This window comes from Gopherus flavomarginatus, chromosome 3 (assembly GCF_025201925.1).
Source record: "Gopherus flavomarginatus isolate rGopFla2 chromosome 3, rGopFla2.mat.asm, whole genome shotgun sequence".
Taxonomy (NCBI): Eukaryota; Metazoa; Chordata; order Testudines; family Testudinidae; genus Gopherus; species Gopherus flavomarginatus.
This window is the reverse complement of record NC_066619.1, coordinates 103503898-103531618: the sequence shown is the minus strand read 5'-3', so window position 1 is coordinate 103531618 and position 27721 is coordinate 103503898. Positions and strand designations below refer to the sequence as shown.

The window sequence follows — 27721 nt, the reverse complement described above, 5'->3', positions numbered from 1 at the left end:
GAAGCTGTTGGTGGGATACATCCCTGAGTTTCCTTTCTCTCAAGCTTTGCTATTGAACTAGAGGTAGCTAGGGGAGTTGGAAATTAGTAGTGCTCAGCAGAAGAAATAAGATGTTTTCACCTTTATATTGAAACATGTGAAGCTGTCTTTCAGCTGCTACAAATAGTGGGTGCAAATCATATCCCCCTTATATTGGTAGATACTTTAGCAGGTGTGAAGGTCTGAAATTACTGTGTCTCAAGCTTCAGAAATTTAGCTGGCACTTAATGGGGATCATAAGTACTTACTTTGGCAAAAGGTACAGAACTTGCATAATAAAGCAGGCACTTCTGAAAACTACCTCAGAGACATGCAGCTGTAGAGCAGCCGAATACACAAGCAAAGATGTACAGTGGACATATAAAAGTAGGAGGGTTTATTTTCACAGCAGTGCTTGAAATTAAATGCTTGTATTAATACTTAATTCACTATATAAAGAAAAGAGCACTTAAACTAAAAAACTTTGTTAATGGTGACCATGCCATTTTGGATTCACAGATAAGTGTATTTTGGATTTTTAGAATAATTTTTATTTTTTTACTGTAAAGGTAATAAAATGAAAGCAGTCTGATAGTTAGCTAATATTCTGTTCTGTCAGATGAACTGTGAAATTCTCTTAAAGATATCTGGCTTTCTGTATTTTCACAATGTAGTGCTTTGTTGGCATATTAAGCAACATTTTAAAATTATGCTGCTAAAATATGTGTTTCAATTTGGTGGGCGAGCATTTTGTTGAACCTTGAGCGTTTGCAGCAGTTTGATTTGAGTAGGTTGTAAAGGTTTAAGTAGCCTTAATTAAACTTGGTTAGGTTCCACATTTCGGGTAGAATCATGGACACAGAAAAAAACAAAAAAACCCAACCCTCTAAAAACTTCTTATTTTAACAGTTTTCTTAAAGATTTTTAGAAAATAATTTTATACAGTTTTAAACAGAGCATAATTTCCAAAGAATATATTATTGATAAAACTCAATTTTCTGGTGGTATTTCCTTTATAACAGGTATATAGTTTCCCTCTCAACCTGCTCTGTTTCCTGGCAGTGTTTATCTAAAATGCCTGCCTAATTTGTGTGTGGGAAACCTTCCTGTTGATTACAAATATTCTGCAATATGGTTCTAGTTTACATTAAATTATCTGCCTGATTTAATAGTGAAACTGGTTTAAATTTTCCCTTCTTCACTCACGTCTTCCTCTCACAGATGCATCATATGCCTCCTGATTGCCTCATGACTTTGTTATGAGGCTTTGTGCTTACACAGGTTCGTACTCAGAATCACTTGTCCTGCACAGCTTTCAGAAGAATGCAGTCACTTAATTTTTAGTGTGAATTGTAAGTTATAAGAAACATTTACTGTGTTGAAACTTACAAGTTGAATCTTTACAAACACACCTTGATTTGCTTCCACCATGTTTTTCAGCCTCATGTGCCTGTCATCCTGACTGATTAAATTGTGCAGTGAATATGGTGTTTTGTGTAGTGCATGTTTCTTCTCCCACTTTTTCCTCTTTCATAGGAATTAATGCAAACTGCTCCTCCTAAATCTGTTTTCTTTGCTAATTACTGCACTTTTACATGCAGACTCCACGAATAGGTTAGCACTCTCAGTCCCTTCTTGGACCGAATTTCATGAATGAAATCCTCACCTGTGGAAAAGATTAGAGAAGAGATAGTGAATGTGCTGCATTTCTAAGAGGGGTCTAAGGATGGTATTAAGCATCAAACATTGGCTGTCAAGTTAAATATTGAAGAGCGTACTAGTTCTTAAAATAGATTTTTTCTGTTTTAAGGGGCCATTCCTAGTGACTTCCTAGTTGCTTCAGTGAAATGTGGCCCACAGTTTTATAAATAAAATATTGTTGAATCATTCATAGGGCCAATAGATATGAGTAATTTTAATTCTTGGACTTCATTTATTAAACCATTTCACTATTTCCATTTCATGACTTCCAGAAATATTTAATCAAAAGTGTACTGGGGAAGGGGCTCAAATCTAGATATCATTGTTACAGTGTTCAAGGCACATCAGCCATGTCTGTTTCCTATTGCTTAAAAAGTATTATTTGAATGAAAAATATTGTGTTTGTTTTCCCTCTGGTCACTTGGATTTTGACTGAGAGTTTAAAGCTTAGTTATTGAAACTGCTTCTGAGACCCCTCACTTGCAGTTAAAAGTTACACACTCAGTCATACTCCTGGTCATACTGCTTGGAGACTTCTTCCCTCCTTTGCTGATAGTCGCTGCCTCCTTTGCCTGTTCTTACTATAAATAAACATGATAAACTTTTAAAATCCCAGCAGTCTTCAATTGACTGCGTTAGGATTTAGACTTATTTTAGCCTCGTTCATCCACAACTAGTAGGATGTCTTCCATTGCCCAGGGTAACTTTATGATATCATCTTTTATCTGTGTTAGATAAGTCTATTGATATTTTCTGGTACAAAATATGGGTGTAATGCGGCATCTGTCACAGAATTTCACAGACTGCAGGGGAATTCTCAATTTATATTTGAAACCTACTTTCTCCCAGACACACAAATTGAGATGCCACATTGTGTTTGTGTAGTAAATGAGAGATGGCATTTTAGTTGTGTATCCTGTTGCAGGTGGGAGGGGGGAGGAAGTTTTCCAGTTAGAAATACTGAATCCCCTGCCATCTGTGTCTGCTGACTGCTGTAACTCTCTGTAGCTACTCTGGGCTCTTGTGTTTTGTTGTTGTTCTAAGTACCATTGACTCAGTTCTCTCTTTCCAAAGGACCAGCATTTCTGTGAGCACCTGTTCTTCTTTGACCACTGTACACACTGAGATCTTATTATTAGAATAGATTGCTGTTAGAAAAATAAGCTGCCTCTTAGGAACCTGCTCTTGTTTTCCAGTTGCCTGCTGTTGCAAGAATTCCCTCTGGCAAACACCCTTTTTTCTACAGCTTCACCTTCTGCTGTGTCACTAAGTTTAAGTCCCTTACTCCCAACCTTTTCTGCCTTTTTTTTTTTTTTTTTAAATCTGCCACTGGCAAGTTTGTTCTCTTCAGAGCCTAATCCTGTTACCAGTGATGCTAGTGACTCTGGCCCATTGCATGCTGACCTAGAAAGCTGTAAGGTGTTTCAACTCTCAGTTCCCATTGCCACAAATTAGCTGGTCTTGGCAGTTGATAGCAGTGCGCCTTAGACACTCTTATTTTATTTTCTTGTGTTTCTCCCTGAGAACCATTCCTTCCATTTTCTCTTCATCTTGCTGTCAAGCTGTATTTAGTATTTATTCTTCAGTTTTCCTGCCTTCTTTCTGTGGTTTTGTGGCGTTTTCCTTTTCTCCTGTATCATCTTTCTATATTCCCTCCATTGCTGAAGCCTACTGCTAATTTTTTCCATTACTGTGGAACTAATATTTCTCTAAATTTTTCTTTTGTCTGCCTGTAGCTGCTGTTACGACTTACTACTTTTTACTTCTTGTTGTTCAGTTTCACACTTCCATCCTCATAACAAATGATTCAAGCTTATACTTTAAAATCTCTTGCTCAGTAGTGTTTGGAAGAGGTCCGATGATCTAAAACTACTTCAGTTTCTTTAGCTATTGGCAATTATTTATTTATCTTGTGCAACATGATGAATATACCACAAGAGTGAATTTCTTTAGATTTTTCTCTTGTTTTTTTTTTCTTTCTCTTCTGGTGTGGTTTCCAAATCAGTAATTACTTTTCTCCTGAAATCAGTACTATTTGCAGAGATGACAATCTGGTGTGTGACAAATCGTGCACCTTGTCCTTTCTCTCCCTACTGTACAGTGAGCAACACGCAGTATTTTATACTCTTCTTTTGGCTTAGTGCCGTATTCATATTTGCTTATTTAATTAGTCATTCCAGTGGAGTTTTTAGCTTTCTTTACAGTCCCCTATGGCTGTTGAGCTAACATTCTTACAGGTTTTCCCAGGGTGTGAGTTCTGACTTCTTCTAGCACTACGTTGCTGCACTCAGCATTGATGCTAGAATTAATGGTAGCAACGTTGTGGTCATAAACCTGACAATTAAAGAACATGCTGTCTTAAAATAGAATTGAAATGATTGCAGCTGTTTGTGAAGGGGTGCTGCTGTCAGTGAGATTGGAGTGGCTGACAATATGGGGCAGGGCACTGAGGCTGGTGGGGCAGGTAACATTCACTGGGCTAGGGGACAGGTAGTGCTGGGATGGGGCAGAGGCAGGTACCTGTCAGTCCTCCAGCATTCAGGCAGCGCCAGGGCCAGCAGCCTCTTCACCTTGGAGTCTCCCTCGCTTGCCCGGGGGCCGCTCCTCCTCTTGGGCTCCCCGGACACTGCTACCACGGATGCCCAGGAGGGCGTGGAGCGGGGGGCACTGCCATGGAGGAGATGCAAGGGGCTGGGCTCAGCTGGGGCCCTGCATCTGCTGGCCAAGAGCAGCAGGAACCGGGTGCTGCTCGGGGGAGCCGGGCAGCCTCTGCAGCAGCAGGAGGAGGTGAGGAGCGTAGCCCGCCATGGGGCAGGAGAGGCTGCGCTGCTGCTGCTGTGTCCTGATCCTGCCACATGGTGCAGGAGAAGGAGGTGCCTACAGCCGCTGCCCCCCGCGGCCCATGGAACCGGAGTGCAGGGCCTGGGGAACAGCCCTGCCTGCTGATAAGGGCCGGGCTGCGGCTTCCTGCTCATCGCCAGATCATGAGCGAACCCAGCCCCCACTCATCGCCCTCTGCTGCCCCTGCCCTGCTCCTCCCAGCAGCCTCCACTCCCCCAGCTCAGCCCCACATACCTTTCAAGGTAGGTAGAATACGTCCATATTCTCCCGGATGTTCTTAGATAGTTAAAAATTCCTCCCAGATAGCAATGTAATAACTAAAAAGCTGAACATGTCCGGGAAAATATGGCTATATGGTAACCCTAGGGTTGAGGTCTGTTATTTCTCACCTCTATTATTTATTTATTTAAAAACATTTTTGCTGTTAACAAGCATGTTATCTCTGGAGACTCAAATCCACAGTTTGAGAATGGCAAAACTAAGCATCTCTGATGATATCTTCCAGACTGAGCACTGAGTCCGATTTGGTAGATAGAAAAATTAACCTAAATAATCTATACAGAAGCCCCTGGAACTGCATAAGACTGGGTCCCTAATCCATGAACTATTGGAACTCATAATTTACAAAAATTTTCTTAAACATTACATGACTATATTGTCGCTTACTGTAGAATTAGAATTTCTAATCCCTGTTCCATGATGAGGTATCTTTAAGCTGTTATGTATCTTAATTAAAACTATCTTTAGATGGGTTTTTTCCTTCAAAAACCATTTTATCAAAAAAATCCAATTTAAATAAAAAAAAGTCTGATTTTTTTTTTAAATCATTGATTTTTATCCATGTATTGTATTGTATTAAGGATGTGTGTTTTTATCAGTGCTCTGTTTGTACATTTCAAATCTATTTTGGAGCATATAAATGTTATAGACAAGATTGAGATGGAGGCAAAATGTAACTACTCTTTAAAATAAAGTCAGTGATTTTAATAAGGAAGTGGCATTTTATTTGTTTAAATGTTTTCCATGCAAGTCCTAGTCTTTTGTTTTAATCATCCATTTTTATTAGGGCTGTCAAGCAATTAAAAAAATTAATCATGATTAATCACACTGTTAATAATAGAATACCATTTATTTAAATATTTTTGGATTTTTCTACATTTTCATATATGTTGATTTCAAATACAACACAAGTATACAGTGCTTACTTTATATTTATTTTTTATTACAAGTATTTTCACTGTAAAAAAGCAAAAGAAATAGTAGTTTTCAATTAACCTAATACAAGTACTGTAATGGAACCTCTTTATCATGAGTTGAACTTACAAATGTAGAATTATGTACAAACAAAATCTGCATTCAAAAATAAAATAATGTAACATTTTAGAACTTGCAAGTCCACTCAGTCCTACTTGTTGTTCAGCCAATTGCTCAGACAAACAAGCTTGTTTACTTTTGCAGGAGATAATGCTGCCTGCTTTTTGTTTACAGTGTCACCTGAAAGTGAGAGAAGGTGTTTTTATGGTACAGTTGTAGCCGGCGTTACAAGATTTTACATGCCAGATGTGCTAAAGATTCATATGTCCCTTCATGCTTCAACAACCATTCCGGGGGACATGCGTCCATGCTTATGACGGGTTCTGCTTGATAACAGTCCAAAGCAGTCCGAACCCACGCATGCTCATTTTCATTGTCTAAGTCAGATGCCACCAGCAGAAGGTTTATTTTCTTTTTTGGTGGTTCGAGTTCTGTGGTTTCTGCTTCAGAGTGTTTCTCTTTTAAGACTTATGAAAGCATGCTCCACACCTCATCTCTTCCAGATTTTGGAAGGCACTTCAGATTCTTAAACCTTGGATCAAGCAGTATGGCTGTCTTTAGAAATCTTACATTGGTTCCTTCTTTGCGTTTTGTCAAATCTGCAGTGAAAGTGTTCTTAAAATGAACATGTGCTGGGTCATCATCTGAGACTACTATAACATGAAATATGTGGCAGAATGTGGGTAAAACAGAGCAGGGGACATACAATTCTCTCCCAAGGAGTTCAGTCACAAATTTAATTAATAGAATATTTTTTTAACGAGCATCATCAGCATGGAAGCATGTCCTCTGGAATGCTGGCCAAAGCATGAAGGGGCATACAATTGTTTAGCATATCTGGCATGCAAATACCTTGCAATGCCACTACAAAAGTGCCATGTAAATGCCTGTTCTCACTTTCTGGTGACATTGTGAATAAGAAGAGGGCAGCATTATCTCCTGTAAATGCAAACAAACTTGTTTGTCTTAGCGATTGGCTGAACAAAAAGTAGGACTGAGTGGACTCTGAGGTTCTGAAGTTATACATTGTTTTGTTTTTCAGTGCAGATATGTAACCAAAAAAAAATCTACATTTGTTAGATGCACTTTCATGACAGAGATTGCACTACAGTACTTGTATGAGGTAAATTGAAAAATACTATTTATTATCATTTTTGCAATGCAAATATTGTAATAAAAACAATAAATACATATATTCTCTGTTATAATTGAAGTCAAATATATGTGAAAATGTAGAAAAACATCCAAAATATTTAATAAATTTCAATTAGTATTTAATTGTTTAATAGTGCTATTCATCACAATTAATGTTTTTGAGTTAATCACACAAGTTAACTGCGATTAATTGACAGCCCTAATTTTTATCTAATCTGGGCTTCACTGAAGGAAATATGTTCTCCTTCTACCACTTATTCAGGCAGAGATAGTGCATAGTCATAAGTGACAAAGTGTCTGGTTTATTTAGAAAAGATGTTTTGGGAAGATGAGCATAACTCCTAATGCTGTATGTTTGTGTGTGTTTATTTCCATAACATCTTTGTTTTGCTTTTGCGTTCACTTTTATTTTTCTAAAGAGTGTGTGTGTGTGTGTGTGTGTGTGTGTACCAGGGCTGTAGGCCTGGGGTTGGAAATACAGTTCTTCTGTAGAAGCAGCAGGAGAGATGGTCTTTATTTATACAGTAACTAAGATAAGAAGTAGCTTGGAAATCTGCAAGGAGTATTTGAGGAATAAATAAAGCCATTTGCACCTCCATTGGCAGTGCTGTACTGGTTCTGAAGAAGGATCACTTCATTTTCACAAGCGTTAAAAAATTTTCAAAGAAAAAGGAAGAAACAATAAGATGTTATGCTATGTTGTTGGTTTAGAGAGACAAGGTGAGTGAGGTAATATCTTGGTCCAGTTTCTGTGAGTGAGAGACAAGCTTTCAAATTTACGCAGAGCTCTTTCTCAGCTCTGGGAAATGTTAAAATTTAAAAATATTACCTCACCCTTGTCTCTCTCGTATGCTGGGCCAACATGGCTACAACAACACTGCATATTGTTGGTTTGATATTCCTAATTAATAATTGAATTAATTGAATTACGTGCATTAAGAGAATGAACATACACTGGTATGAATGTACAAGCCTTAAATTAGGTTCAAGATTTTGCATTCTCGAATAATCATTGTAATATATTGAATGATGATGTGTCCCGCACTTTACACATACAGGAAGATATTGTCTCTGCCCCTCTTCCTCCCCAGGACTAACAAACTTTGTGCATATTAATTTTTATAAATAAACTGAAATATTAGAAAATCTGATGTTTTGAAAATATTGGGAGTTAAGCAGTAACCTTCAAAAGTGAGATTTCATATATTGAAAAAAAAATTGTACACAAGTATGATTATTACTCTGAAAAGTGACTGGAAAAAAATGGCTTCGGTGGGGTACTTCATGTTTCTTATCTCTGTCACAGCCAGAACAAATCTGGTCAATTTACAAGTAAAAAAAAGATGTCTTCATAACTGCCAACTCTGCAAAACCAGCATAAGAACTAAAAGTCAAGTTGTGTTTTACTTGTGTATCTTTATGCCTGCGTATTTTCACCAGTAATAAAACATTTTGCAACTGGAACTTAAACGTGTGTGTGTGTGTGTGTGTGTGTGAGAGAGAGAGAGAGAGAGAGAATATAAGACCAACTGCAGCCTCTCGCATCTGTCATGATTCTATGCCTGGATTCTCTTCCTAGATCTGACCTGTTGTGTGACTTTGAGCAAGTCATTTCTCTGCTCTATACCTTTGTTTCTTCTCCCACCCTTTGTCTGCCTGGTCTATGTAGATTATACATTTTTTAGGACAGGCATTGTCTTTCTTATGTGTTTGTACCTTGCACAATGAGGCCTTGATCTCTGTTGGAGCCTCTAACCACTACTGTAATACAATCCTGTGTGTTTAATGAGGCAGGAAATATGTGATCATGTAATTAAAGACTTTATCATAGTTCATAGGCAACCTCCGTTTTGGCATTTGGTTGTTTGTCATATGTTTTAATGTAATTACTTACAGACTATCTGTTATTTGTCCATTATACACAAATAGAAGTTTCCAGCATCCCTGTGGGTTAATCTTATCCCTTATGTATGAGGAGACTTGAAGGAAGAGTAAAAATTAACCGAAAAGGGAAATGGGTAGGGAATGCATCTCTTCCTAGAGAATGTAAGAAATGCCTGTTTCAGTGGTGTTTGTTTAGTTTGTGTGTGCTTTTATTATAGCAGGGACTGGTAGCACTGTCTATTATTAAGATTGCCTGAAATGTCTGCTTATAAGACCCTGGTTTCATTTGCTTCTAGCTTTGCCAAACTTCAGACATTTGGACTGAAATTTACCATGCCTGATGTCTGCCTCGGGCTGAATTTAAAAAAAAATAAATTTTGGGAAAAACAATTCAGTCACTTCCGAAAATGAGGGGAAAATATATTGTTTTGCACAAGTTAAAAAATTCTGGTGATGTTTTCTTTGAAAAACTCAAGGACCCCCATGCTTTGGAGCGGTGACATTAAATTTCACAAGGGGTGACCTTTATGTTAGGACTATGCCTTTTGCCACCCCTGGGAAAATCTGCCCAAATTGGGATTACACGCCTTTGAAAAATCACACCTGATCAATAAAGACTTCTTAGATATTAGCAACTAAATTGCACAGCAAAGAGATTGAGTCAGGTGGTAGGGGGAGAGTGAGATTGGATAAGGAGCCTGGGGAGAAACATTGGACTGGAGCCACTGGGGAAGGGATCATGGGTATGCATGAAGACCAGGGAGATGAATCAGATAAGGAACCAGTGCATGATGGGGGCTTGGACTGGCTGGATAAGCAGACTGAGACTGGAAAAGGGATAGAGACTGAGGCTGGAATGGGGAGTCTGAAGGAGTTGAGACTGGGATTTGCTGGGCGAGGGCACTTGGATTCGGATGAGAAGCCTTATGAGTGGAGACTGGGACTGGCTAGGTGAGAAGAATGAGACTGAATGAGGAGCTGAGGTGGGGAAAAGAGGATGGGGACGGCCTGGGGAGAACAGAACAGAAGGGGTCAGTCTTGGAGGAAACAGACAGAAGTTGTCTGTGCCCACTAGATCACACTCCCCTCAAGAGCCTGGAATGGAACTCAAGATTCCAATTCTTCTGCTCCCAGTAAATGTCTGTGAAATCCACTGCAGGCGGGTCCACATAGAGTTTGACAGCCTTCTATCAGTTTCTCCCTGAGCTCAAGTGGAACAGTGATATGGAGTGTGGTAGAGATAGAGATTCCAAACCTGCTGATAACACCTGGTGGTGTCAGCCTGATGTGGAATTTCAGCCTTTTCAGTTTATTACCTTTTAGGTGGGAAATTACACCTAAAAAAGCAATGTGTAAAAGAACACTATTTGGCTTGCAAAGTCAAAAGTTAGGAAATGGCAGAATTATGGTTGGCTGTGCAACCTTAATTTTGCTCCTATACACATGCATTATGGGACAGTCATTAATTACATAATCACATAGTGTTTTTATCACAGGGCCTCATTTTGTTCATACCTTTGTTTTTGTTTGTTTTTTTAGAGTAACAACGTTGGCAGTAATTATGATATTTAGAACAGTGGGCTATTTGAGTGAGTAAAGAACTACCCTCTAAATCAAATACTAATGGTATTTATAAATGGAAACTACTCATTGGATGAAAGGAGATATAACCAGTGGAGTCACCTACACGATATTAACTGTTGAGGGCTAGTGTTCACTTTGTTCCTGTGCCCTGAAGAAGGAAATGAACTAAAAGGAAATGCTACAAACCTGAGACAAACAATAAAAAAGAGAGAGGTCAATATGAGTCTGGCTATCAGCATCATGAAGATAAATGGTATATTCAGTTCTATGCAAGGAATGTACCGTAACAAAACTTGGACATTTTATATTCAAATTATTTTACTAGGGGGCTTCAGAAGTTTTCCCAACATCTGCTATTAGCCCATGTGACAAACACTTGTGCTGTCACAGCCCCAAAAGCCAGGCCCTAGACAATTTAAAAGAATACCGTGATTATGTTTTGCATTATCAATCTACTTCCCATTTAATAAGTTTTGCAACAATATAACTTTCCCTTGTGCTTTTTCTTGTATCTTGTTTCCCCTTTCTGGCTTTACTCAACTTTTCCATACTGTTATATACATTGTGGTGTTTGGAGTGAGTATCCTTCCATTCTTTTTCTCTCCATGCCTTTGTATCCTTTTCTCATTCTTTCCCAATGTTATCTTCTATTCTTTACCTCCAGTTCTACATTTTTCTCTTGCGCGCATCTTCCTGAAGATCTTTCTCTTCTTCACTTTTTGGCTAGTATAGCCCCCTCATTCTGTTCCTTGCTCTCACTCTCATCTCTACCCATTCACCTATGTGCATTCACTCAAGTATAAATTCCACCACATGTGGCCATCTAGAAGAAACGTCCATGCCTTAACATAAATGCAGCTTGCTTCCCTCTACTCTTTTGAGAAAACAATAATAGCACATGGGTTGCTCTTCATCCGCTCCTTCCTTCCATACTGAAAGATCATTAGTGATATCTGGGCTGCTCTGCTCTCAGGCTTAATTATTTCCTTCAAGGGAAGGAGCCAGCTGTTCTATCTATTCTCTCCCCATTCCTAGTCAGTGTACTCACCCCATTTTAGTGGGTTTTTCAATCCCTGGTTATAGCACATGATACTACAGAAAACACAAATCAGAAAAATCCGAGAGTAATAGTTTTAGGATAGAATGCGAATTAAATAGTGCATGTAATACTGAATTTCATCTGATTACACTGACTGAGAAGCTGTAGGAAGGCTGTATTTGGAGTATAGGGTAGACACTTTGATCACCCTTTTTATGAAATGGGTATTTTAAGGAAAAAATAAAAGGGAGAACATCAAACTATGTGACTCAAACTGCCCAATTGGTATTAGTGAGCAGATAGTTCATTCTCCTCTCTATGTTCGTTCAGTTTTTGGCCTTTTTGAGACTGTCATAAATGTAGTGTTAGCGTTGATGGTAGTATTGGTCTTTGTGATGTGAATTAGACATGTATTAAAACATTAGGACAAAATTAGTGATCTCACCAAGGCAATAAAATGTGTTAAGTTAGTGAAAAGGCTTTGTCCTATAATGGTATTCGGGCTATAAAAGAAACACTAGACCCTAACTACTATTAGTGGAGTATTCTGAAAGTAATACTTGTGGGGCATCTGCCTATCTACTTTTTTCAAGGAAAAAATGTATCTTTATTTAGCTACCGTTCTCCACATCCCAGCCATCAGTTTCAGTTCACTTGTACTCAGACGCTGACATGAATGCAAATATCAAAAGCTGTACAAATAATAAGAAATGCCTGGGAAATTGGGCTTGTCAGCTTCTTTGCAGAAATAAGATCCTGCAAATGCTTGTTCAGAGGTACAGCAATTAAGAAAAGGTATCAGTAACCATTTTGATTAAAGTTGTATGTCCTCCATTTGTTCATAGAATCATAGAACTGGAAAGGACCTCGAGAGGCTATCTAGTCCAGGCCCCTGCAATCATGGCAGGACTAAGTATTATCTAGACCATCCCTGATAGGTGCTTGTCTAACCTGCTCTTAAAAATCTCCAATGATGGAGATTCAGTAACCTCCTTAAGCAATTTATTCCAGTGGTTAACCACCCTAACAGTTAAGAAGTTTTTCCTAATGTCCATCCTAAACCTCCCTTGCTGCAATTTAAGCCCATTGCTTCTTGTCCTATCCTCAGATGTTAAGGAGAACAATTCTTTTCCCTCCTCCTTGTAACAACCTTTTATGTACTTGAAAACTCTTATAATGTCCCCTCTGTCTTCTCTTTTCCAGACTAAACAAACCCATTTTTTTCAATCTTCCCTCATAGGTCATGTTTTCTAGACCTCTAATAATTTTTATTGCTCTTTTCTGAACTTTCTCCAATTTGTCCACATCCTTCTTGAAATGTGGCACACAGAAGTGGACACAATACTCCAGCTGAGGCCTAATCAGCGCGGAGTAGAGCAGAAGAACTACTTGTCGTGTCTTGCTTACAACACTCCTGCTAATACATCCCAGAATGATGTTCGCTTTTTTTGCAACAGTGTTACACTGTTGACTCATATTTAGTTCATACTTGCAGTCTAGGTGTTAGGTTAAATTCCCTGAGGCTAAAAGTTGATTAGGTAGTTGCTATGACCTCATAGATGTAGACTTTTTTTTTAAGGGGACTTGTTAATCGTACCACTTAATGCACTTTTATTTTTTGCTCTAATTACTTCTCTTGCAAGAGGAGATGGAACTGTCTGCTGTGAGTGGTCTCGTCCCACCCCAAATTTTCTGTGCCTATAGCATTTGGCACCGCAGCTTAGATTGATATAATATGAAAAATAAAATTAGCCAAGCAAAGGAACTGCTAAAGGTTGCTTTGATTTCTCACAACTCAGCGATGTAATGGTTGACCTAATTCTCTTTCTGTCTTTTTCTCTCCTCTTCCCTCTTTCCCCAAAAGAGCATACTCCTTTCACGTTACTGCAGATGGTCAGATGCAGCCTGTACCTTTCCCTCCTGATGCCCTCATTGGACCAGGAATCCCTCGCCATGCTCGTCAGATCAATACTCTGAATCATGGGGAAGTAGTGTGTGCAGTTACCATCAGCAACCCCACAAGACACGTGTACACTGGGGGAAAGGGATGTGTCAAAGTCTGGGATATTAGCCAACCTGGCAACAAGAGCCCTGTCTCTCAGCTGGACTGCCTGGTAAGCAAACAGGAACTTATGCACAAGGGTAACTTCTCCTTGGAGACTTAATAAGGAAATAGCTCTCCAGACCTGGATTTTATTCATATTATAACGAAATATCAGGCAGTTCTGTTTCCTGCTTTAGGTATGTAACTATTTTTTAAAATAAAATGGTAGCAGTGGTGAGGAAGAATCGTAGTTTATTCATCACAATATGATCAGTAACAATCAAATACTGCACTAGACAGATTACTTTTAAATGGAAATTGTCCCCAGTTCTCCCTCTTACAGATAATAGAGGTTTCCCCTTTAGATGAGATGAACGTGACAGAAAGTGAATGCAGTCAAGTTTGCTCTGTGATGCCTAGAACATTCCATAAGTATTTCTCTTTTGCTACAGTTGGTTTAAATAGAAGGTAGTTACAGTGTGCCTGATTACAGTACAGGGAGTGGTCTCAATCTTAGTATGCTTTTGTTCGGAACATAAACGTACATTCGTTGAGAGCTGACCGTGATTTCAGTGCTGTATACAACATGGAGCAGGCAAGATGTGCCTGCTCAACTAGCTCAGGAAGCTTCATACACCATGCTCTGCTCCACAATCAATAAAACCAGCTGAAAAAGGTTGGAAAGAAAGTCAACCAGTAAAATGTGAAGTGTGAAGGCAAGTGCTCTATTAAGGGTATAAGCTATAAATCCCTATAGTACCTATTTAAAACTGCAAGTTTGCTTTCAATATTCAATGGTGTTGGTACAAACCAAGGTATACAGTCAGGCTTCGCTGGACCTTCTTCATTACTATCCCAGTGTTAGCCATCAAATATCATTGCTGAATATATGTGATGTGCTTTGTGGAGGATGCAGTCCTGGAAGCAGTGTTCATAGCTATCTACGTATAGGTTATTTCGTCTTTTATTGCTGCATACAACAGGGCCAGCAAGGTCTGCTACCACAAAAACTGATTGTCCTGCTGTAATAAGTAAAGTAACACAAAACAAATAGCAATATTGCTTTCTTGTATGTTTGAAGTTATAGGCTTTATCCTTTTGGCTGCTGCAGAGCTCTCATCACAATAATTTTGCCATATAAAGTGGGGAAATCATGACAGCCAATTATTTATGGAGTAAAACTTGTAATGGCTGAAACCTGGACTGTTTCCCCTTAGTACTTTTTAGTCAGTAACATTATCACAAATGTGAAACCAGTTATGTGGTTACAGCCCTGCTGACAAACGAAGACCCAGTTTAAGTCCCAAAAAACAGGTTAAGAGCAGTAAGGACGTAAAAGGTGCAGCGTTTGTAGCTATAAATGGTAAGCACAAAATAGAGATTAAGGAAAAAAAATTCTAGGGTGGCATTGGTCTTACAAACTGTTTTTCATAGATGGTTTCTTCACACTGCCAAAGTAAGAGGTCATTTGCTCTTTCGGAAATATTCCTACAGTGCTGGCAGTCATAGCAGACGGAGTGCACTTGTACAGCAAGCAAGTTCTTGGCTCTGTTAGCTTGGCTCTGTCAGTTTGTAATGAGATCTAAGAATTGCTATCCATCAGATTCAAAACACAGTAGGCTTCCGTACTTGCAATATGAAAATTGTAGCTTAATTTCTACAGCTGTACTCTCTGCTCAGTGGTGAGAGGTAGGAGATGGAAGCCATTTAGAATCTGCTGGTGAATTTTGTGTACTTTGGCACCAGGAAAATACAGCCTACTGTTTAAAACTTGGATGCAGCATGGATCATGTCATTGGTTATTATCAGTAGGCATTTATTAATGTAACTGAGGTGGCTTGTATTATACAGAATAGAGATAACTACATCCGCTCCTGTAAATTGCTGCCTGATGGATGCACCCTCATAGTTGGTGGGGAAGCCAGCACATTATCCATATGGGACCTGGCTGCACCAACTCCTCGTATAAAAGCAGAGCTGACATCTTCTGCCCCAGCCTGCTACGCCCTGGCTATCAGCCCAGATTCCAAGGTCTGCTTTTCCTGCTGTAGTGATGGGAACATTGCAGTATGGGATCTGCACAATCAGACGTTGGTCAGGTGAGTTATTCTTACTTTACAAAAGGATTTTTACTAAAGTTATTCTTTAGATAATTAGCTAAATATTTATTGTTCCTACATAATGTATTTCATGACAGAAGTGTTACGTAGGTAGTCCCTGTTGTCTAGAGAACAGAGTGAATCCTAGTTTAGTGATGATCTCAGCCTAGTCCTGGAACCAAGTTCATAAAGGGCCTGATCCAAAGGCCACTGAAATCCATATAAAAATTCCCATGGACTTCAGTGAATTTTGGATCAGCCCCAAATCACCGCAGACCGTGTCATATATATCACTTCATGATTGATGAAGAGTGAATGCAAACTTTGGGGTAGTATTGAGGTGTGTTTCTTTGTCTTGTCTTGACCCTTGTTATGTAAGTATTGAAAATCACCTGCTTATAAATGGTAACAAAATTTGACTATCCAAAAGTGATTTGGAAGAGTGTGGATGCTGCCAACTGTATCAATAAGGCAAGAAATACCAATAGTCCATTGTGCATGAGAAATGGGTGTTTGACAAGACATTAAGACTATGTGTTCTTTGGGAAACTTCCTGTGCAGTAACATCTTGGCCTTTTCTGTTGAGATTTTTTTTTAGCATATAGTTGATTATACTGGCATTGGGATGCACCAAAGGTGTTAAACAAGGCTTGGAGCAGCTCTTACATTTTGTTTAATTTAACCATAGTATAAATAATGTTAAATTAAAATTGAAATGATTTAATGCATTGTTTTTTTTCTGCAATTCTTGCCCAGTTTTCGCCTCTCACATTTTTAAGGTACTATTTTTGGTAGTTGGTCCATTTTTTTGGAGGCTAATAAGTGATACTCTTTGTAGCCAATCTCTAATTCTTTTAGGATTGGTTCGCAGGGAGTACGATTAACTTAATGCCCAGATAAATCTTGTCCGTAACTGACTTTCCTTTAAGCCTTCAAGACAAAACAGTGCATGTGCTAGAGGCAGAATCCATTTCTAAATGTGAGTGCCTGGCATGTTAATGTTATCGCTTTTTGCTGTTATGCAGAGGCTGGATCTGGAATTGCCTGGGATAGCTTATATCATATAAATGCTGTGGTCCACTAAAAAGCTAACTTTTGGTCCATTGCTACTAAATTTGTAGATATCTATGGTACTGTAAGGAAATAGAGCTTAAATTAGGAATGGCCCTGATTTTCAGTAAGTGTTGAGTACACACTCTGGGCCTATTTAAAATGTCTCTGAGTGGGCACCAAAAAAATTGAGGCACTCAAATCCTAGTCACTCTTTAGAATTTAGGCTCACATACTTGCACAAAGGATAAAGCTGTTTGTATGTTTAGGCCCACAAATTTGATTTTGGCATGTCCTAAAATGTGGATGACCCTTGCTATGTATTTAAATTATGTCTCAGTACAAATAAAATCTTTCTAAATGTTATGACACTCTCATGAATGACCAGGACTAGCTGCCATAGTGCTGTGATGCACTTTTTTCCTGTGTGTGTTTGCTTCTAATCTTCCATTGCCTGCTACTTTTACTAATTGATAACTCCTTGTGTTTTCAGATCAGGGACTCAAAACAAAACATGCCACATGACCTTTATTGTGGCAGCTGTAAATGATTTATAGTTGACTCCCAAAAGAGTCTTCCCCCCACCCCCTGCCGCCCGTCAACCTTTGACACTAAGGCATAGGACTTCCCCAAAGCCGATCGCCAGCGAAAAATGCAAGCATCTCAGAGGATGTTAGTCTAAGGATCAAGGAAAACTTGTTGACCCTGTGTTGCTGAGAGCCGGAAGTTCCTAAGGCAAAGCTTTAAAACAAAACATACTGTTTAGTGACTATGGGATCTCATGACCTACTACCACGGAGGGCATAATTTTGCTGATTCAGTCATGGTGGCGGTGTTGTTTTTAGTTTTCTGGATTCCTTCCTACTAATATTTATGTAACCAAATCTGCTATGTATTTATCTTCTTGATTCACAGATAAATAAAAATGCAGAAATAACTAGTTAGTCCCCTGGATAGTCTGTTTTTTAATCTTGGTGATTCATTCATTTTTTCCAGGTGTGATAGGTAACATACTTATACTTTGTGTTTTAAATAGTTTTCCTTCCTCCCAAAATCTGATAGGAAATATTTGACTGCTTTTGTTTAGCTAGCTGTATTACAGATCATTTCCCTAACACCTGCAAAGTGGTTTTTGTAATGTGTGCATTTCACGTCCAGCCAGGGGGAGGGGCTGGCTCTTGCACATCAGCAGACTCAGAAGAGATGACACACACATACAGAATCCAAAACTAACAAAACAACAGTGTTTACCTTGAGCTCTGGCAGGAAATCATTATTCAATCTGGTTTGTTTTATCAGGCAATTCCAGGGCCACACAGATGGAGCCAGCTGTATTGACATTTCTAATGATGGTACCAAGCTCTGGACAGGAGGTTTGGACAACACCGTCAGATCCTGGGACTTGAGAGAAGGGAGACAGCTACAACAGCATGACTTCACATCACAGGTGACTAGGTTTTCCTACATTTTTTTTTTAATTTGCCAGTTTATTTAGGATGATACTCAAGAACTAAACCCAGTGGAAGGGGGGCATTTTTATTTTGCTGTTAGAAGCCAAAACATGCATTACATTTTGGAATTCCTACAGATTATTGGCTCACAAAAATGGAACGATAGCCTAAATTATATCTCACTTCCCGCTTCCCCCCAGACATAGTTGAATTACAGAATAGATAACTAAATATTCCCCTATCCTCTTCTCTGAATTGGAACAATATCCTTGCTGGTGAACAATTTGGATTTGGTTTTAGTCTCTTTCCTCCATTGTGATATTTCATTCATTAACATTGCAAAAAGATAAAGATTTTCCTTGTTTAATTTGCCCAGATCTTTTCCCTTGGATATTGCCCTACTGGTGAATGGCTAGCTGTGGGGATGGAGAGCAGCAATGTGGAAGTACTACATGTAAATAAACCAGACAAGTATCAACTACATCTTCATGAGAGCTGTGTGTTGTCACTTAAGTTTGCTTACTGTGGTAAGTTGGCCTGAGCATGGCACTGGAAGCCAAGAGTTCCTGAGTTCTAATCCCTGCTGTGCCAGTTATTTACTGTATGACTTGGGGAAGTCACTTCACCTTTCTGCCTCTTATTTGCCATCTGTAAAATGATGGTAATACCCATCTACCTTCCTCCCATGGCTGTTGTGGACATTAGTTCATGTTTGTAAAGCGCTTTCTACCTACTATGTGTTTTGTTTCGTTTTTTAAGAATTATTATTACAAGCAGCAACAGCATTCCTCTGTGATGGGTTTCATATTCTCCCCCCCCCCCCCAATACACACACACAGATGTAAGCAAAAACTATGTTGATTAGTACCAAGAGCTTTGAATAGTGCTTATCAGCCAGGTAATAATCCCTGAGGTTAATATGCCTGTTGAGTTAAACTTCTTAAATATGAGTTGAAAATGTAAAATCTGTCAGTTGTTGGATGTTTTATTATACATTCTCATTTCCTTTATGTTACATTTCTAGGTAAATGGTTTGTGAGTACTGGAAAAGATAACCTTCTTAATGCTTGGCGGACCCCCTATGGAGCCAGTATATTCCAGGTAAGAGTAATAGCCCCACCCCGCTTAATTTCTTTAAAAAAAAAAAAAGTGTTGGAGGGAGAGTGAAGAAAGGATTTTATTTTTTTAGTCATAGTTTTCTTTGAGTAATTGCACATATCCATTCCACTTCAGGTGTGTCTGCACCCAATGCACCAAAGTTGGAAATTTTCCCCTTAGTGATACCCATTGGGGTGGCATATGCACCTTCAACCCCCTCATTCCGCTGCCCCAGACCTCCCTCAGTTCTTTCTGACCACTTGGGATCAGTAGTCAGAGTGCATGGGCATGCTGTTGCAAGTTTCTCCCTTTACGCGGAAATTATCTTTCTTTATGTAAATAGTTAAGTTAGTGATATTCATTGGTGTTAGATTATTGTAGGTTTTATTGGCTGTTTTTGTTGGAGCATTGGTTCCCTCTTATTCATGGGTTACTGACACCCAGTACTGAGGTATGCGTTGGTCTCCGGGTTTTAAGTCTTGTGCTGGCTGCAAGAAATCTATGCTAAAGAATGATCCTCATTTCACCTGCCCGAAGTGCCTCATTGTGGGTCATTTTCAAAATCCTTGCCAGATTTGCAGGGACTTCAAACCCCAGACGAAAAAAGACAGATAGGCGAGACTGCCGTATCCTCCTGGAGGCTGCTCTGCATCCACCTTCTGTACTTTCCTGTCAAGGAGGGCATCAAGTACTTTAGCATTGGTGAAGACTGTCCCTTGGGACACTGCTTCTGAAGATCAGCACCAATCCCCTTTTCTAGCGCCGAGAAAGAAGCATTGAAGATCAGACCATTCATCAGAGGAGATGAGTCTTGGATCTTTCAAAGATCGAGGTCCCTGGGAACATCCATCAGAAAACAATCTGGAGGACAGGATAGAGTGTCCTCTGGGAAGAGATGCTCCCTGTTACCAACCTCTTCTCATCAAGGATTATCAACTCTGGCATCCATGCCTGTGCCATTAAGAAGGACCTCTGCTACAGTGCTGACTCTTTCAGTGCAAAAATAATAGCACCAGGAAAATCTCTTGGACTGATGACAATGGAGACCTATGTGGCAGCACAGGATCTACTCTGTCTCATGGTGCCAAATTCTCTGATTGTCCAGGAGACAAGCTAGCTGGTACCAATGAAAGGCCCTGGCTATGGACCTACCTCAGAGACAAGTTCATCCCTTGATACTGTTTGGGCTAGCTCTTTGGACTGTCCAGCACTTTCTTGCTCAATTCCATCCAGAGGTAAACAGCATGCTGTCGCCAGTTCCGATATCTCTGGAGAGACACCTCTAGGCTCTGGCGCTGCTTAGCACAGTACAACCATGGTCATGCAAATCAGGATCCTCCTTGGATTGTGAGGTAGACTCCTATGTCCCTCACTCCTGGGTTAGATGACAACGCTCACCTCCATTTCAGGAATTCCGTTCCTCGTACCTATCACAAGTGCTGAGACGTGGATCTTTGGACCAGTTGTGGCTGGGGTCCTATGCCATACTGGAACCTGTGGGGCATGCCTCCCACTTCCAGATCCTCCCTGGTTTCCTAGCCTTATAGATCTTCTAGCAGATGACATATCACAAGGTCCGTACCAAGAAGACTTTCAAGACCAGACTCATGCTTCCAAACATTGACCCACTGCATCACAGGAGGATTAGCCTTGGCCTCCTCTGTATTTTTTCTCCTCTCATCTGACGAGACTGTATTTCCCCCAGGATTCCTCACCTGTCTGGGTTGATATCAGGGCTTATCGAGAACTTTTAAAAGAGAGTAGCTACCTCTTTTGATATTCCTGCTGAAGTGGTTCCAGGAGAGTTCCCACAGGCTTTTGAGTTCAGCATTATGGGTTCAGCAGGGCCTTCTCGAGTGGCTCTGCCCATCAACAACAGCTGCAAAATCCTTGTGGCAAATGCTATCCTCTGCCTTTCACAGCTAAGAGAACTGACAGCGGGTGCCATGTCCCTTCTCAGGGCTATGAATGTTTTTATACCCATCCTTTGCCAGGTTCCTTCATTATCTTGGAGGTGAATGAGTGTGTGTCAGGATTGACCATCTTCTACACCACAGGACAAAGACATGAAGAAATTAGACCTTTCTGATAGGAAAATTTATTCCACATCTGGGCTACAATTTCACATCTTTAGCCAACAATCCTTATTGGCCAGATATGACTTCTCCCTCTGTGACGCCAATATTCTGTAGTTCTCAGACCACTCTGCAAGCATTCTTAGATGGGGTAGATTGAGCACCATGGAATATGCAATATCCTCCCATATTTTTACTAACGTGTTATCCTGGTTCCTATATCCTTGGTCCCATATTACTACAGATCAGGGAGTCCTACGTACTGTGAAATTGCTGTTTATTTCCACTCCCCCCACCCAACTTCCTTCCCTACTTCTCTTCAGAGAACACTCTCACAAGGATGTCCTCCTCTGACAAGTGCAGTCTCATCTCCATTTGGGAGCTATAGAAGAGGTTCCCCTCTTTATTGAGGTTTCTATTCACGTTATTTCCTGATTCTGGAGGCAAAAGAAGGTCTCAGATCCATCCTGGACTTGTAAAACGTTAAAGGAGTAAGGTTTTGCATGATAACCCTAGCCTCCATCATCCCCTCCCTTGATCTCGGTGACTGGTATGCCATCCTCGACTTGAAAGATACCCATTTTCCTGTGGCTGTCCCATAAAACTACAGGAGATTCCTAAGATTTCTGGTCAACAATACCCATTATCAGTTTGCAATCTTACCCTTCTGCCTGTCTGTTTCCCTTAGTCTGTATATTTATAAAATGCATGGCAGGAGTAGCTGCATTCTCAAGGACAGTAGGAGTCCAAGTGTTTCCTAACCTGAGTGACTGCTGGTACGGGATCAATCCAAGCTACAAGTGGAAGTTGGTCTATCCAGGATTCAATCCGTCTTCAGTGTTCTGGTTATGTTGAACAATGAAGACAAGTCAATCTTCTTCCCAGTTCAGAGAATACAATGTATAAAACAATCCTGAATGCTCCAGTAGCCCGGGCGTTCATACCTCAAGTCTGATTCCAGACAATGTTAAACATTTCCATAGATCCCAAAAACATTTCCATAGATCCCATAGATCCCACCTACAACAGTAAGATACTGCCTCAGATTACTGGAGCACATGGCCTCCTGCACATATGTGGTTTGGCATGCCAGAATTCATCTCCAAAAGTTTCAGAGCTGGTTAAGGTCAGTGTACTTCCTGGCTCATTACCCATTGGATATGTTGATATGAGTACTTGGGCATGAGTGATAGCCTCCTTGGTCTAGTGGATGGATCCAGCCAATGTATTTGTGAAAGTTTCCTTCATCTCTCCTTTACCCACACTGACTTTTTGATTACACATACCTCTTCTCTAGGTTGGGGAGCACACCTGGGAAACCTACAAACTCAGGATCTGAGATCTCTTCAAGATTTAGCTCTCCACATAAACATGTGGGAGTTCAGGGCCATTCATCTGGCCTATTGGGCTTTTCTCCCTCACATCAGGTTGAACGCTCAACAAGTCCTCATGGACAACACTGCAGTGATGTTCTCCATGAACAGACAGAGAAGGTCCAGTCAGACAATTCATCTTAAAACCTATCACCTTCCTGGTCTTCAGAGCAGCTTGGAAGATTGCCTGAGCAGTTTGTTCAGCATAGATCATGAGTGGTCTGTTGGGTTCATTTTTCAAACCAGGTCCCTCACATAGACCTGTTAATTACTCACAAAGTGTCAGCTCTTTTGGTCACAGTCAGGAATTGCTGACAGATGCTTTCCTACTTTCTTGGAAAGACAAACTGTTGGATGCCTTCCTTCCTATTCCGCTATTTCTCAAGCCCAAGAAGGATCATGTTTGTATGGTCCACATAACACCAAGTTGGCCTAGGACGTGTTAGTTCTCCAGTCTGCTGAGCCTTTGACACTATCTACAGAACCCAGCTTGATTTCCCAGGACCACGGTTGCCTGCTACATCCCAACATGGCCACTCTTCATCATACTGCCTGGATGCTCCGTAGAGATGGAGTATTATGGTCTCATGAATAGCAGGACGCCATTTACTAGATACGCTTCCCTGTTGAAGAGGAAACAATTCTCCCTCTGATCAAAGCAGAAAGGTGTTTTTACAATCATGGCCATTATCCAACATGTTTTGGACGGTTTATTCTATCTGAACAAGAAGGCCTATTGATTACTTACATCAGAGTTCACCTGACAGCTATCTCCATTCTCCATCCACCAATTGCAGGCCACTCAGAGTTTTCTAATCCTGTAGCAATCAGAGTCTTAAAAGGTCTGGACAGGCAATATCCCCATGTCATGGATCCCATTCCTCCCTGGGACCGAAATCTGGTGATAACAAGGTTGATGGGTCTCCCCTTTTAACCAATGGCTACCTGCTCTTTACCTCATCTGTCTATGAAAGCAGTGTGTTTTTGGTAGCTACTACTTTCATGAGAAGGGTGATAGAGTTATGAGTTCTGGCAGCTGGCCCTCCTTACTCAGTTTTTTATGAGGACAAGATATACTTGTGCCCACATCTGAAATTCCTGACTGAGGTGGAACTCCAGTACTTTTAATCAGGCCATATATTTACTGACTTTCTTTCCTAAGCCCTGTTCTCCTAAGAATGAGGAGAGGTTTCATACCTTGGATGTTAGAAGAGTACTTGGACAGAATTAGGTTTTATAGATCATTATCCCAGCTGTTTGTGTCAGTTACAGTCAAATGAAAGGACCTCAGAGGATTTCATCTTGCATACATCTGTGCTATTATGTTGCCTATGTACCCCCTCCAAACAGGGTGATAGGGCACGGTGCAAGATCTCAGGCAGCTTCAGCAGCTTTTTTGGCTCATGTACCTGTAACAGACATTTGTAGAGCAACTTGGTCATCAGTGTACCTTTACTACTCGTCATGCTGTATCTCAGCATTCCAAAGATGATGCCACTTTTGGACAAGTAGTTCTTCAATCCTTGTTCAGGTAGACTCCAAAACCCACCTTTGGATCGTACTTCTTGTGCATCACCTGAAGTGGAATGGACATGTGCAGTCGCTTGAAGAATGAAAAACGGTTACTAACTTGTTCTGTAACGGTTGTTCTTTGAGATATGTTGCACATGTCCATTCCATGATGCACCCGCTGTCCCCTCTATTGGAGTCCATCTGGTTAGAAGGAATAGAGGGTCTGGGGTGGCTCTGTTCTTTATACCATCATGCAACAGCATGAGGTGGCTGATGGTGCATTTGCCTCCCCAAAGGGTATTGCTAAAGGAAAAACTTTGGTTCACTGGGTGCGCACGCACACACACACACACTCACACACACACTCACACACACACACTCTCTTGAAGTGGATGGACAAGTGCAATACATCTTGAGCAGCAGTTACTGAACAAATTAGTGACAATTTTTGTGTTTTTTTCCCCCCACATCTAGTCCAAAGAATCCTCATCAGTGCTTAGTTGTGACATCTCTGTGGATGATAAATATATAGTCACTGGCTCTGGAGACAAGAAAGCTACAGTCTATGAAGTCATCTACTGAAAAATGTGATGGGGACATAACTTATAGAGTTGAACTGGGCCAAATGTTCTTAATTTGTAGAAGTAGAGAGGTTTTACCTTTTTTAAAAAGGAAGAAAATATCAATTTCTAGGCCTTGACATGAAACAACTCCAAGTATACAAAATAAAATAGAAGGCAACATCCAGCAACTACGTATCAGCTACCTGGACCAAATGAAACACGGAGGCAAGATGGACAGATGTAGCCTAGGTTTGGAGGATTTAAAAAAACTGAGTTTGCTGATGAATGTTGAAGCCTTTTATTTTTCTTTCTTTCTTTGTGACCTCATGCAGATCTTTCTCATTGCCTGAATATGTGGGATTACCTTTCTTTTCTTTGCAGTTCAACTTGCATTCTGTCCTGTGTAGAGCGGTGGTGTCTCAGATGAACTTGTTTTCTGGTTTTGCATCTTGTGATATGTTTTTTTGTATTTTTGTTGAAGGTCAAACGTTTGTATAAATTGTAAATATATTTGGTTTATTACAGTAAAGGCTTTAGTACCAACAGTCTTTTTTGCTCTCACTTATTAAGTGATCTGTTTAAAGACTTTTTTGGGATACAAGTACCTTTTGTAGGAAAATGCAAAAACTATGTAAAGTTTGAGAACAATGTCCTTTACTTTCTTTACTAACCATCCCTAAAGTTCAGTATCATACCTGAAAACAGTAGTTTCACATACCAGTTTATAAAATTTAGTAGGAACTGTTTTGTGCTACAGAAAACTGAAAAGAATTTTTTTTTGTAACTGATTAATTAGTGCCAATATAAAAATTGAAGAACAGTTCATAAAGATGTGCATTTAATTATTTCTCTCAGATGTCCAATATATATTTGATTTGGCAGATGTAATATACATATTTGTGCCTAATTATAACCCATTGAGTTCACTCCAAAACACATACAGTAAGGGGTGACTTTTCTCACACACCTAATTAATCAAGTTCACCCAGAACTACATTTTAAATTAATACATTAAATCTCTGGTGTATTAAAGGGAGATTAAAGTGAATACATGTTATTGGACAAATTATACCACTTCAGATTCTATTTTCTCTTTGAGGAAGTGATGTGGCCTGGCAACTTCTGGTCATTCTGTATAAATAAGGCTCTGTGAAATCTTAGTGAGGGCTCCTTGAGTTAAATTGGATCATACCCCTGCCATTGACTGGGCCACTGTTATGGTAGTTTTGAAGAACCATGCTTTGATGCCAGTTACCAAAGCTAGAAGCCCCAAAATTATCTGACTTGGCATTATGTACTTTAAAGATAGAGCTGGGAAGAGAGTTCGTGAGAACTGCTACTTCTGATGCATTTAAATTGTGTATATGTTGGAAAACTACATCTTCTATTCTGTTATGATAGTCCTAATTAATAGGATTTTGTCTAATGTTTGCATGATAAGCTCAGATACTATGCTACAGAGGGTCACATATGTACCTTGGTCGTATATAATAAGCTGAATAAGTATGTTATATATGGAGCGTACAGAGGAACAGGAGGGAATTTATATATATGGCAGATAAACTAAGGTTTATTTGCAAGGAACTGCCCTCTCTGATTTTCTTCCTGATGTTTTAAGAAGTGGCCCACATCTGTGCTCTTACAAAAAAAGACAAGTTATCAGCAAGAAAAGGCTGTGGTTGAGAGATTCATTACCTGGCTGCAGTGTGTCCCATGTGGGAGAAAATGTTCCCTCTAGTTTCCAATGCCTGCAGAGACATTAGTTTTCTTTTCAATTTATGTGACCATTCTACTGAAACCATTTCATAGCACTGTGGAATTGTAATGGCAGTAATATATAACTTTGCATTTCGAATGTAAAATGTTAACCATTCTTGATGGTCTAGTTTTGTTGCCATTTAAAATTGATGCTTTATCTATACATATCCATACATGTGCCTAGTGCTATACATCTGTATGAAAATTAAACCAATTAGGTTTGGTTACGAATTTTCATGCTGCTTTGGTGCATTGTGAGGTGTGAGGCTGAAGCACTCTGGTTTTGACCATCTAGGAGCATTGTGTTTGGTATAACTGAACAATCAATTTTTAAAATATTAAACCATTTTAAAAAAGAAGAATTGAAAAAAAAATGTACAAGTTTACTAAAAGTTACTCTTTTAAAAATACCCCTACTATTTTAAAATTCAAAAATTTTAAAGTTATTGGGAGTCTACTCTCTGTATCTTACTTTGCTAACCAGAAATTGCAGATCCCAAAACAGAGCTCGTCGGCTAAAGTTTTGCGCATGAGAGATCTTTATCTTAGCTGACGTGCTCTTTTTATTGTTTCCAGGAGACTAATTCTAGATGGACAAATAGGGCTAACATTTTAATATGTTTACTTTATTTAAAAAGTTTCCTTTTATATTTTTTTATTCCATGTGTATTTTCCAGGAAAGAGAACTGAAATGCTTGCTTTTGATAGTCTGGGATGCTCCTTGTAATCTTTTCAAATGCCAATTTGCATTAAAAAACCCCCAAGAGTGATAGAAAAAAATAATTACACCTAAGATGGTCCCCCGCCCCCTCCTTTATGAATAATATTTAATCCAATGGCAATTCACTAACAACCCATGATTTGTGCAGTTAGGCTGTGCACCCACAGAGTTGGAATATTATTTGTGAAGATAAGCTTATGCTATATAGATGATTTGAGGAACTTTTAAATCCAGTTTCTGAATGAGAACAACTAGATCCCTGATCAAGTCTATTTCAGGTTCTGATCCAGCCATTTTTCGGTGCTTTCAGGAGACTGCTGTGTCTACAACTATCCCCACTGAAGTCCAGTGGGGTTCATTGTGGGTGCAGCAGTCCTCTCACACATAACTTGATGAATCAGGGCCTTAATATTGAATCCGTATTCTTGCCCTTTGGCCTCA

At 39.7% G+C, this 27721-nt stretch overlaps 1 protein-coding gene across 4 annotated transcripts in view; it reads left to right on the top strand.

Annotated features, from left to right (window-relative positions):
* The window catches only part of LOC127046707 (transducin-like enhancer protein 1), a 78089-nt gene extending 52741 nt beyond the window's left edge, over positions 1-25348 (top strand). For 3 of the 4 annotated variants that reach the window (XM_050944174.1, XM_050944172.1, XM_050944173.1), the window contains 6 exons: positions 13401-13650; positions 15432-15679; positions 18029-18176; positions 18557-18707; positions 19205-19281; positions 24713-25348. In XM_050944174.1, the coding sequence (XP_050800131.1) occupies positions 13401-13650; positions 15432-15679; positions 18029-18176; positions 18557-18707; positions 19205-19281; positions 24713-24820 (982 nt within the window). In that variant the 3' untranslated portion in view covers positions 24821-25348. The remainder of the gene's footprint in view (positions 1-13400; positions 13651-15431; positions 15680-18028; positions 18177-18556; positions 18708-19204; positions 19282-24712) is intronic. The other variant, XM_050944175.1, reaches the window with a different exon arrangement.
* Positions 25349-27721: the final 2373 nt, after the last annotated feature.